The sequence below is a fragment of the Panthera leo genome, chromosome A2 (genome assembly GCF_018350215.1).
Source record: "Panthera leo isolate Ple1 chromosome A2, P.leo_Ple1_pat1.1, whole genome shotgun sequence".
In the NCBI taxonomy this organism is placed as follows: domain Eukaryota; kingdom Metazoa; phylum Chordata; class Mammalia; order Carnivora; family Felidae; genus Panthera; species Panthera leo.
Genome location: NC_056680.1, coordinates 149,129,504 through 149,142,516, shown reverse-complemented (window position 1 = coordinate 149,142,516; position 13,013 = coordinate 149,129,504). Strand labels below are relative to the sequence as shown.

General features: G+C 39.9%; 1 protein-coding gene across 7 annotated transcripts in view; it reads right to left on the bottom strand.

The window, feature by feature from the left end:
- The window catches only part of CALD1 (caldesmon 1), a 187,032-nt gene that overhangs the window by 36,915 nt on the left and 137,104 nt on the right, over positions 1-13,013 (bottom strand). For all 7 annotated transcript variants that reach the window (XM_042925268.1, XM_042925260.1, XM_042925249.1 and 4 more), the window contains one exon: positions 1,984-2,130. In XM_042925268.1, coding sequence (XP_042781202.1) covers positions 1,984-2,130 — 147 coding nt within the window. The remainder of the gene's footprint in view (positions 1-1,983; positions 2,131-13,013) is intronic.

The following is a 13,013-nucleotide window of genomic DNA, read 5'->3' as shown; positions in this document are numbered from 1 at the left end:
TCCATTAAATTTCATGGTTCACACTGAACTGGGCCCTTCTGAAGTTCAAGTCCACTTAATTTTGAAAAAAAAAAACAACAAAAAAACACATTTCACATTTAACAGTAAGAAATGGCAGAGTAAAGGCTGGATTTTAAACTTTCTTGGCTTTAACCGCTGCTGTAGGACACTGTCTACATGAATTAGACATATATGCATTAAATTTCCCTAAAAATACAAACAGTTTAGAATTTAAGGGGAAAATCTACATGTAAGGAACTTTGGATCAACTGAATTCAAACGATTTTTAAAAGGTACTGCAAATTCTGAAGTGTCAGCTAGATGAAAGTACTCTTGAGTTAAGAGACAAACAGATTCTACTGGATCTTTTTTTGCCTATTTGGAAATCACAACAGCGACCGTCAGTAGAAGTTAAGTACCACTCAGGGTTGCTCAGCCCCAAGGAGAACACTAATTCTTCTTGTGGATAATTAATATGTCAGAGATAAATGATAGGTTCTCAGACCTGGATGTACTTTAATGAAAAAGAAGGATTTGTGAATCGATCAACAGCATGAAATAACTACTACTAGTAAATGAAAAAAAGAAGAGAAGCCCAAGTAGAAGCAAGATTTTAAAAGCAAGAACACGACTAGTAACTAGTAACTTTTAAGCCACTGTTGATCACTCACTAATAACCAGATTCAGGAAGGGGCCTCAAAATGCCATTTACAAACTTTTTCTCTCCCTTCCCCTTCAGTTTGAGGATAGAAAAGGCAGCGATGACTATGTAGGCCTCCTCTGTAAAGCTCTGATACCATTTTCCTGATAATAGTTAAAATTAGGTGCTTATCGTATGCAAGGCACTGTGTGTTTTATGTGTATTATAATCTCACTTAAATTTAACAACATTCCTAAGAGAAAGGTATGATTTTCATTTCTGTTTAACAGGGAAAGGCCAAGGTGGAATTCAGAGCCAGGCAGCGAACATACCCACAACCCCTTTGCTGTATTTCCTCCCTAATTAGGAGCTACTTACCAAGAAACAAGGTCTCTGGCTCTCCACCTAACCGGTAGGTTTCCTTATTGAATCCATTCTGCTTGACAGAATTTAAGACTTTCAGAAATCCATGTACCTGCTCATATTTAGGGTAAAGAGGCCAGACCTGTTTTCCTTCAGATTTTCTATATAGATGGGCTTAAAGGAACTGTCTTATTAAAATAAAAGTTAATTTTTCTCTCTATCCCGACCCCAAAATATTCTCATCTTTTTTTTTTGCCTTGGGGCATATAAATTACATATATTCACAAGTGGCGTAATGAACCAGGTGACCTTATATGTGCAAACCTGTAAAGATCCATTTGGAAGAAGTTGAACCCAGTAAGGGTTCTCCACTGTTCTGGTCACTACCAGGGCCTGTATAGGAAAAAACGTGCTAGTAAACTCATAAGCTTGTTCGAATAATTACATTACATTAAGCAGCATTCTGCACCTTGCTGAATATCGTAGTAATCAGAGAATACTGATTCAGGCTGTATATCAGGAAAAATAAGACATTTGCAATTCATGTCTACTTTAAAAATTCAAGTTCTATTTGCTACTGGTAGGCACAAAGGACTAGAAAGCTAATAAATCTTCAGTTCAAAACAGGTATCGATACCCTAAAGAATAAATGTAAATAGTCTTCCTTATTTAAAGATGTAGCCCATTGTATTTAGTAAATAAAAAGATTGCTAAATTACAAAATAAAATAAAACACTTCAATTGGGGTGTGTTTAGGGGATGGGATAGGGGAAGAGAAAGGAGCAGTGGTGTCTGAATGTCCACATCAGTTTGACTGTCCAATCTGATTAGGTGCCTACAATAACCAAAAAATGACTGAGCAAGTTAGACTGGAAAAGAGTGGAGCTGGGCTGAGAAGGGAATGCTTTGCCCAACACGTTCCATTCATCAGGCAGGCTAAGAAGTACCTTAGACATTCTCCATTCCGAAGAGGACAGTACCTGTTCTGGGCATTAACCTCCACCTGGTCGGTCACCTGTCCCAAGGATTCTTCCTCTTGCTTCTGCCGCAGCCTCTCCTGCCGGGCACGGCGGCGCCGCTCCCGGGCGGCCTCCTCCTCATCGTCGTCGTTCCTCTGGTAGGCGATCCTGCAACATCGTGAAGACAACCTCTTGAGTGCGCCAGCTGCTGACCATCTCAATGCTTCTTTGCAGGATCAGCCCTGAGTCCTTTCCTGGGCTTGACCACTGACTGAACCACAGAGCTCTAAATGGATCGTTCCGTTCCATAGACACTTGATCAGAATGGCTTTCAAACTTTTAAGTATCTGAAAAGCAGGAGTCCGCTAGCTAGAGGACAATTTACAATGATCAAATGACAGCTTAAACTAAAAAAAAATCTACACAAAAGTGGGTTGTGCAGGGAACTGTGGGGTAGCATATTTAGATTTCTTCATTAAGCTCATTACCAGCCTTTTAAGATTTAGGAGCAGAAATCCAAAGCACTGAACCAAAAATAATCAAAACACTTATTGAAAAGATTCAGGATGTTGTATGAATTATTTGTGTAGATACTGTCACAAAGAACAGAAAAGAGTCAAGTTATCAAACCCATATTTTGGCATTAATAAGCCCAAACTGCAAATTAAAATCCAGAGTAGGGTACTCTCTTTGCTTGGATTTTATTTTTTCCTTTCAGTTCCTTTTCAATGGAGAAGGAAGGCGTTATTGACAACTGACAGGATGGCTTCAAAGTCAGTGTGGCTCCCTAAGAGTCCTCCTCCTTTGCTCTAAAACATGCATTAGAATTCTACCAGCCATATGGTGGGCACATCATGGTAGCTCACAGGTGTACACATAGATAGAAACCTAAGGGCTGAGGTGGGCAGAAAAGGCACGGAGAGCTTTGCACACATAGATGTTAGGGAAATTATACAATCACTATCACTATGTTACATCCATTTCTGTTAATACTTCTTTCTTCCCAAATAAAGAACCGGAGTGGGGAACTACAGATGTCCAAACTCAAGAGGAAATGACCCGTATGGTTACCTTGGCTACTTGTGAGGGAGTAACACATACTGAGATACAGAGTGCCCGGAAGGCAGGGGTAGGCCGTCTGGCCCAGGGCCAAGGTGGCCTGACGGGTCCTTGGGTTGGGATGGAGCTGCGTTGAGCAGTGGGCTACTTTTTATACTAGGGAGTTAAAGTGCTCTTATTACAATGTTACTTACATTTCTACACATAGAAATTCAGATATGTAAACATTTCACGCTTATAATTCTTATACAATGACAAACCTAAAATAATTTACAAATGGAAGAAAATAAAACAGCAGAACCATATGATTTGTACCAACAATACAAACCTACTATAACTGATGATGGTTTGCTTACGTTAAGATTACAAACGAGACATTTTAAGGCCTAGATCCAGCACTTTATTTCATCGTTTCTATCTTTTGACTTCAATAATATGAATGTTATGGGGGTGCCTGGGTGGTTCAGTTGGTTAAACGTCCAACTCTCAGTTTCAGCTCAGGTCATGATCTCACAGTTTTGGGAGTTCGAGCCATGCATTGGGCTCTGCACTGACAGAACAGAAACTGCTTGGGATTCTCTCTCTCTCTCTCTCTCTCTCTCTCTCTCTCTCTGCCCTTCCCCTGCTCATGCTGTCTCTGTCTCTCTCAAAATAAGTAAATAAACTTAAAAAAACACAAATGCTATGAATGTTTTTCACCTAAAAAAACAAGATTAACAATTCCAAAGTTTGGATGGTTTGTCCTTTGTTACTGCAGAAAATCTGACTTCATACTTACTAAAATCTGCTGGTGTGCAATATTCAAATGCCAATACAAATAAAATGTCACAGTAATTCTAAGAAACTGACTGGTTTATTTCTATAGATATGGAGCGAAGGGTGATGGGATGTAGTTGAAAGATGACTAGGGTAGGACTCAGTAAACCTGGTTTCTAGAACTGGTCTCCTACTAGCTTGTGGCCCTTTAACCTGAGTTAAACTCCCTCGCCTGTGAGTGTGTGACAATCAGATGAAATCTGGACATGTCACTGTAAGGCGTTCTACAGTGCAGTATTTTGTTGTTACTGGGGAAGTTCAGCTGAGGAGCTCCTTTGTGAGGAAAGATGAGTTCAATTTTAGACTTGTTGAATTTGAGGTGACAGCATGACATGAATCGAATGTTCCTTTCTAATTCAATCACATTGTAGTTTGCAGTCAGAAGCCCTTCCCAGTGGTTTGGCTTCGGTCTTCAGATTCTTGGCCTAATATTCCTTTGGCTTTCTCAGTAGACAGCTTTAACCACAGCAGGGAGAATGAGTCCTTAATAAGTGCTTCCCAAGCTAATCAAACAGAAAGGCTTGAATTGCTCTTCTGCGTTTCTCCATCAGCCATGAGGTCTTGGCTACGACTTGGGGCCTTTCTTTTCCAAAACAAGCAAGAGACATATAAGCCCCATCTGAGACATCCTGTGCTGGAAACAAGCCCCCTCACCCCTACTGCTCCTAAATGGAACCTCGCGTGAAGCCCTCAACTTCCCACTCTACTTGAACAATTTGAGATGTTACTGCCTTCCTCCTCCGGCCTACCCAACGTGCTTCATGGCTGGAAGTTGCTGGCTTGCACCTCTGGTGTGAACTACATTTGCCATCTATCTGGGCCAGGCCACACTCAACCTTTCTTCTTCGGCTTGGATTTCTCCTCGGAGGAGCAGCCTGACAACTGGACCACCCTAGGTCTCTTCTAGCTCTTCTCGCTTGGTACTCTTGGTACCCCACCTTGGTAGCTCCTTGCCTAGCATCCACAGTTGCCAGGGCTAGATGTTTAAGGATCTGTTATGAGCACTAATAAAGAAACATATTAAAGTCGTTTTCAAAGTTAAAAACAAACAAGGAGCCAAAATGCTTTCCTGGCATTTTAAATCACAACATGCCCTGTTGCTGGCTTAGTCACAGACCATATGACTATTTACTAAACTTTATCAGTAAAGTTTATTAATTATTTACTATTGTTAGTAAAGTTTATTAAACTTACTGAAGTTTGTTAATTTATTTCGAGAGAGACAGAGACAGCATGAGCAGGGGAGGGGCAGCGAGAGAGGGAGAGAGAGAGAGAATGCCAAGCAGGCTCCATGCTGCCAGCATAGAGCCTGATGCGGGGTGTGAACCTGTGAAGCCGTGAGTTCACGACCTGAGCCAAAACCAAGAGTCAGACACTTAAGTGACGGAGCCCTTCGGGCACACCTAACCACTTGACTTTATAAGTCAAGTGTGCCAATGACTGGATATGTGTGGAAATTCCTCAACTCTGAGACTCCCTCCATGAGCCTCAGTAGTTTCTTAGCTTTTAGGCCTCTCTCATAGCAGCTTACCCTTCACACTACTACCACAGGTTTATTGCTTTTCTTTCAAAATGGACAACTTAATTTGTTTCATTTTTTTCGGATTCTAAAAGTAACATACCTTTCTTATTTGCTTCAACCAGACAAAAGCAGATGTATAAAAGAGAAAGTGAAAATCAGCTCCCTTATCACACCTTACCTGATATGTCCATATCAGACATGGGCACTAATGATATCCGATGTATTTTACCAGACATCTTGTTATGCACACACAGATACCTTTACTGTTAACGAAGTGGGATTGTGTGATACCTATCATTTCGTAAATGGTTTCTTTACTTTATTTGTGACTGTTTTCAACACATTAGCCAAATATAATTTTCAATAGCAACACAGTATGTATAGATGTACATAGTAGTTACACGGATGTAACTATAATATAACCTATTATCTACAGATGGACAGTTAAGATTTTTCCAACTTTATGGTCTTATTAATGAGGCCGCAAAGGACATTATTCTAGATATACTTTGTCACTTGTTCAACAATTTATCCAGGAAGAATTCTCAGAAGCTAGCATTTCAGAATTTAAGAGGATCCTGATTTATATACTGAGATAAAAACAAAATGTTAACATTTCTCATTTCCCACACACCAGATTTAAACATATTTGAAATGCTGCTGACTAGTAAAAATCATATCTAACTGCCCACTGGATTGTAATAAAAGGGTACCAATCCCTTTGTTCCTTCTGTGAAACCTCACCAGATGCCGGCACTGACCAGTCTAATGGTGCTCTGCACTCTGCAGAGACAACCACCGTTCCCAGATGTCTTGGGAATGTGGGACTCATGATTCCCCTGAATCATCTGAGAACGATTAAACTATGTTTACTGGAGATTTAACCATTTTGTTGAAATCCATTCTTCTTTAAAAAAATTTTTTTTTAATGTTTGTTTTTGAGAGAGAGAGAGAGAGAGAGAGAGAGAGAGAGAGAGACACAGAATCCAAAGCAGGCTCCAGGCTCTGAGCTGTCAGCACACAGCCTGACACGAGGCTCAAACTCACAGACCATGAGACCATGACCTGAACCGAAGTCGGATGCTTAACCAACTGAGCCACCCAGGCGACCCCGATCTGTTCTTCTAAAATACTGGTAATTCGCAAATGATAGCTAAGGCACCTCTATTAAATAAAAATTTCTGATTGGCCAGCATACATGATTTCCACGCTGGGTGGAAGCAGGTTTACTCTGGAGTATTATGCTTTGTTTCTTGCTAACTACCTTCGCTCATCTCTTGGAAAGCACCTTGTGAAAATATGATCGGCTCTGCTGCAGGAAGGCCAGCGCTGCTGGTAGCAAAATGGCTCATCAAATATTTGGAAAGGAGTGTGTGTGTGTGTGTGTGTGTGTGTGTGTGTGTGTGTGTGTGAATAAGTGTTAAAAAATCTCAGAAGTCCATAAAAATTACATGATGTTATTTGATTGTGTCAGTGGTATGAAAAAAGTAGAGAGGGCTGGTTTTTCTTTCATTCCCAGAACCACCAGCTTAAAGGCTCTGGTGTTAAAAGAAAAAAACAGGACTCTGAAGTGGGAAAACTTTCTTGGAATGCTGTGGCTTTCGCACCAAAGACGTTTTAAGTTTTTACCGCTAGAGCTCAAGAGCCTCAGTATATCCAAGTAACAAGATAATCATGTTACATGCTGTGCCTTTTGGACAGAAAGTGCAAACAAAGAGAAGTACTGAAGAATGGCACATAAGGAAATCACTGAGAATCGGGGTCTACATTTGGACAGGACAGGGTCTCAGTGTATACTAGATGAGAGAAAGAGGAAGTGGGGAAGCTTCCACAGTAAGACACTGGGACGAGGCACTAGTTTTCATCTTGCCCCTGGGCTCCCCTCACCCTCTCGTCCCCATAAAATATTTCTCAAGACTTGCACAACATTGACAAAATTCTTAGAATTTCACCTACAGTATAGGCTGTTTCATTTTGTTTTTACCCTGTGTTCCCCACAGTTTGAAGAGCATTACTCCTATCTCCTTTCATTTTGTCTTTTCTTCCATTTGCTACTTTCTGAGTTAAGACCACAGCACATCCTTAAAGTTTTCAAGTAAAAATGCTGGCAATGTATTTTATTAACAAAATAAGATCTCTTATCAGGAAATCATGTTCAAAAATAAAATAAGAAAAAGCAATAACCATTTTTTATGGAGGGGGAGGGAGTTGACTTTATTACATGTTTAGGATTAAAGACCTGGAGAGAATGAAAAAGAAGCATGGGTGAGTCTATAATGAGTACAAATTTACTTATTTTATGTTGATAGTCACAATACTACTCTGGTTAGCCACACAGTTAATCAAGTTTGGATGTGCAATCTTGCTATTCTATTTTTTTTTTTACATACATGGTATATATGATATAATTATTTTGCAGTTCAAAAAAATTTAATAATATATTTGACGATTTTCTAAATCAGTTCACCAAGATATAACTTATTCTCAGTCGTCTACTACACAGGATCCCAGTTTATTTAACCATTTCCTATTGACCTACATTTGGATTTTTCCTAGTTTTTCTCTATTGGATACAGCACTGTTGTACCCCTGTGTTTTAATAGGGCAGATACTGGGAAGTGGAATAGTATATGTTCATTTAAATTTAAGATTCTGGGGTGCCTGAGTGGCTCAGGTCATGACCTACCAGTCCGTGGGTTCGAGCCCCGCATCGGGCTCTGTGCTGACAGCTCAGAGCCTGGAGCTGCTTCAGATTCTGCGTCTCCCTCTCTCTCTGCTGCTCCCCTGCCTGCGCTCTGTTTCTCCCTCTCGAAAATAAATAAGCGTTAAAAAAATTTTTTTTAAATAAAAGATTCTGTGGGATCGGTCTTCACAGTAGTTCCAAGTTGCTCCTAGTGACAGTTCCCATGCTCTTTCCCCTCAAATGACCAAGTCAGATCAACATACATTAAGACAGTCCTCTGCTAACTGACAGGGCCAGAGAAAATATTGAATCTTCTCTATCTTGTATAGCAGTGGTTTCTAACATTTTAAGAGTGTGGATCCTTTTAAAATATCAAGAAACATTAAGATATTATGACAATTGCTCATATTTTTGTTATTTACTAATAAAATGCTGTATAAAGTGTCTATAAATTCAATACATAAAAGGTAATCTGTATCTTATAAACCACTGCATTTATATATATCTGAAGAATAGTCTTTCATACCTGAAGTAGCTATTTATCAAACAATAGACTACAGAAAATACTTGGTGTGGATATGAATCTTGGAATCTCTTTATTTCCCTTTCCTTCCTTCCTTCCTTCCTTCCTTCCTTCCTTCCTTCCTTCCTCCCATGTTTATTTATTCTTGGGAGAGCATAAGAGGAACAGAGGACCAGAGGATCCAAAGCGGGCTCTGCACTGACAGCAGCAAGCCCAATGTGGGTCTAGAACTCATGAACCACAAAATTGAGTTGAAGTCAGATGTTCAACTGACTGAGTCACCCAGGTGCCCCTGGGAATCTCTATCAATAACTTCACCACTAGAGAACCACTGGGGTACAGAAAGAGATTACACAAGAGCACCAATGAGCAGACTTTGAATTGTCACCTTCAAACTTTAAAAAAAAATTTTTTTTTAATGTTTATTTATTTTTCAGAGGTGGGGGAGGGAGGGAGAGAGATGGAGACACAAAATCTGAAGCAGGCTCCAGGTTTCTAGCTGTTAGCACAGAGCCTAACATGGGGCTTGAACCTATGAACCGTGAGATCATGACCTGAGTTGAAGTCAGACGCTCAACCGACTGAGTCACCAGGCACCCCTAACCCTTTTTTGTTTTTCAACATTCCTCATGCTTGATAAACACACATGCAGATACATACACAGACCCACAGGTAAAGTGAGGAAAACTAAAGAGAAAATAAAAGGCTCAAGGCACGAAGATGGGGCCTATTTATTTCAGACTTTTTTTTTTTTTTTTTGCTTGTTTTTAATATGGATCGCTTCATGTTCCTTGTACGAGGCCATGCTAGTCTTCTCTATATAATTGTAGTTTTAGTATATGTGCTGCAAAAGGGAGCACTATTTATTAAAGATTTAGAGAGGTTCCCATTCAGATCAGTTTCCAAGCCTCTGTGTTTTCCTTAACTGTCTGTGCCACATTCCTATATTTTAAAAAGAGAATACTGGGGGCGCCTGGGTGGCTCAGTCGGTTGGGCCACCGACTTCGGCTCAGGTCATGATCTCACCGTCCGTGAGTTTGAGCCCCGCGTCGGGCTCTGTGCTGACAGCTCAGAGCCTGGAGCCTGTTTCGGATTCTGTGTCTCCCTCTCTCTCTGACCTTCCCCCATTCATGCTCTGTCTCTCTCTGTCTCTAAAATGAATAAATGTTAAAAAAAAAAATTTAAAAAGAGAATACTGCATCTCAAGTTCCAGCAGACTGAATAAATTCACCACCTTAAAGAAGGAATCCTACCAGTAGTTGGCTGTTTGCAAATTCACAATAACTTGTATGCCAGTAGATAGTTGGCTGAACCCTCTGATCCGCTCTCCCCTCCCTGCATCCCACACGACTTTCACTTTCATATAAGGAGCTGTTCAACAGAAGGTGGCTTTGGTTGAGAGGGCGATTCTAGGTTGTAACTGAGACACTCAACCCCAACATGATCCTATCCCCAGCTTTCTGTAGCTCTGCACTCCCCACATAGGCCAGACCCAGGAGGAGACCCCAAGGAAAAACAACTTCTTAGTCAATTCCTTTTCTCTGATTTCCCTCGTTCTTGGTTCTGCTAAGGTCATTGTCTTAACCTGGGTCTTAATATGGGATCCAACTTAAAGAGTTAAAACCTCATGTGGGTTGAAAATGTACTCATCAACTATTAGGAGACAAAATGACTCATACATACTTTCATTATTCTTTTTCATGTGCCAAAAACCCTGGTGATTTTCTTTCAGAATATGAAATGCAAGCAGATTCTTTAAATGTATCCAGTCAGCTCTGTGAACTGCTCAAAAGCTCTTAGCAAAATCTCAGGCAATGCCGTGATCAGGAGGGAAAGACCATGCTACTGAAATGACTCATATTTGCCCTGCAGATTTACTGTATGTTTGAAAGTTAAGAGGTTTATAGCAACATTCCAGGCTCTTAAATATGATTTTGTTTGTATGTGGTGTCTGAAAAAATGTTGTGGTTTCACTTAATGCACATAAAGCCCGATTCTGAATGTTTTTCCCTTGAATTCCTTAAAGAAAGGCATTAAAAATGACAATGGAGAAGAAAAATCAAGAAAATAAAAATATTTTTTCAAGGCAGAATATGTTTAGAAATGGACTAATAGTCAATTGGTCGGTTAGTAATTAATATATGATAGAATGAAAGAAAGTTCCTTTGATTTAGAGTATATATATTTACAAATATTTTAATCTATCATTTATATATTATATATTTTAATTTATTATTTATTTTATGTATGTATATACTTATATTACACATATATGTATATATATTTCTTTTTTGGTAGGGAAAGAAGGTAAAAATAAGCTGAATTTCATTGTATAATTCATTGCTATATCAGTGGTGTGCCTTTTGCTAGGGTGAGGGCATATATGGGAATAGTATATTACTCTGAAGGAATTTACCCAGGAAGAGAGGTATGCTCTATTCCATCTATTTCCCTTCTCCCACCCCATCTCTACCCGCCCCCCCCCCCCCCAGCTTTTGAGAATTACTAAAGTTTGCATACCAACCAGAAGTTTTGGATCCCAATAGTAAAATTGTGTGCCCACATCACTTAGTGTTTTTTTTTTTTAAGTTTATTTATTCATTTTGATAGAGAGCATGCACGTGCGAGCAGGGGAGGGGTAGACAGAGAGGGAGAGAGAGAATCCCAAGCAGGCTCAGCACTGACAGCACAGAGCCTGATGCGGGGCTCGATCTCAGGAACTGTGAGGTCATGACCTGAACTGAAACCAGGATCTGATGCTTAACCGACTGAGCCAACCAGGACCCCCCCGCCTTTAGTGTTCTTATGTATGTCCTCGATGCAAGCTATCACCACCTGCCTTCCATATGCTTTATACAACGGTGACATTCCATAATCACATGCATTTTATAACCACAGACCATGATGGGGAAACATGTGCTGCACAGGAGAAAAAAACCTCAGACCGTGAAAGAAAAACCTCTTCACTTGTCTGTGCACACTGCTGCAGCTAGCTGATTCTTAGCATCATTATGATTGCAATGTCCTATTGAATAAATACATCAGGTCTGACTGATCGTGTATGGTTAGAAGAGACCTGGGAGTGCTGTAAGTTCTGATTCTGACTTGGGTTGTATGGCTAACTTAGGGCTTATGGGAACACAGTTCCCAGGATGGTCCTGCCCTATGGTCTGCAGACCCCTAAGTTTAGAGACTCATTTCTAAATCGATGCAGGTAGTCACAGGAATTTTTTAAAATATGGATTCTAATTGTTTGGAATCAATATTTTAAATTAAGCAGATGTCTAACATAACATATCTCGTACCTGTAAATGAGTGTCTACTATGTATAATACATGATTACTTTATTTTTTTATTCTTTTTTTCATGTCTATTTATTTTTGAGAGAGAGTGAGAAAGACAGAGTGTGAGTGGGGGAGGAGCAGAGAGAGAGAGGGAGCCACAGAATCTGAAGCAGGCTCCAGGCTCTGAGCTGTCAGCACAGAGCCCAACACAGGGCTCAAACTCGTGAACCATGAGATCGAACTCAGACGTTTAACCAAGTGAGCCACCCAGGCACCTCTATTTTTTTATTTGAGAGAGAGAGAGAGAGTGAGTTCGAAGTAAACTCCACGCTCAGTGCGGAGCCCGAGGTGAGGCTCGATCCTACCACCCTGGGATCATGACCTGAGCTGAAATCAAAAGTCAGACACTCAGCTGACTGAGCCACCCAGGCACACTTCTATCTATTTTTAAATACCTACAAATAACCTCTGACCCAAATTTTGGATTATTTTAATTATTCTCTTACTTTGCTTTGTAGTTTTACTCCCAAGGTATGCATCCCTAAGAAATTTATTTTTTAGTTTTGCCTTCTTACAACTTTACATAATCATCCTATATGCATTCTATGATTGGTTTCTTTCATAAAACTATGTGTTTCTGAGATTGATCTGGGCTTCTATGAATGGCTGTAGTTTATAATGATAGATGAGGCACAGTGTTTCCAAAATATATCTTGAGACTGGGGTTAATATCTAATTCTTCATGCAGTTGGTACCATTTTCTTTTTGAAAGTCCATAAGTGGTTAGTGATATGCAGTAGAAATAAATGAATAGAATCTGGATTTACTTTCTTATAGAATTGCTATTTTTATTTTGAAAGGAAGAAAGCATCTGTCAAACCTATTTAGTACAGATTTTGGAGGAATAATTCCATGACAGCTTCCTGAGGTTAAACTAAAATCTCTTTATGTTGTCACAAACAGGACTGCATTTGCACCCTTCCCGCTGTCCCACTCTGTTAAAACAATAAGCTCGGTCAGATACAAACAGATAACTGTTTCCTTTATAAATGTTTAGAAAGTGTAGGTATGGAAAGTGGGTTGATGATGGGGAAGATCTGTTTTGCTCCTCACTTGGTTATTCAAGTCAGACCTTGGTCAAAATGAATGAAAAGGAGTAAAAGA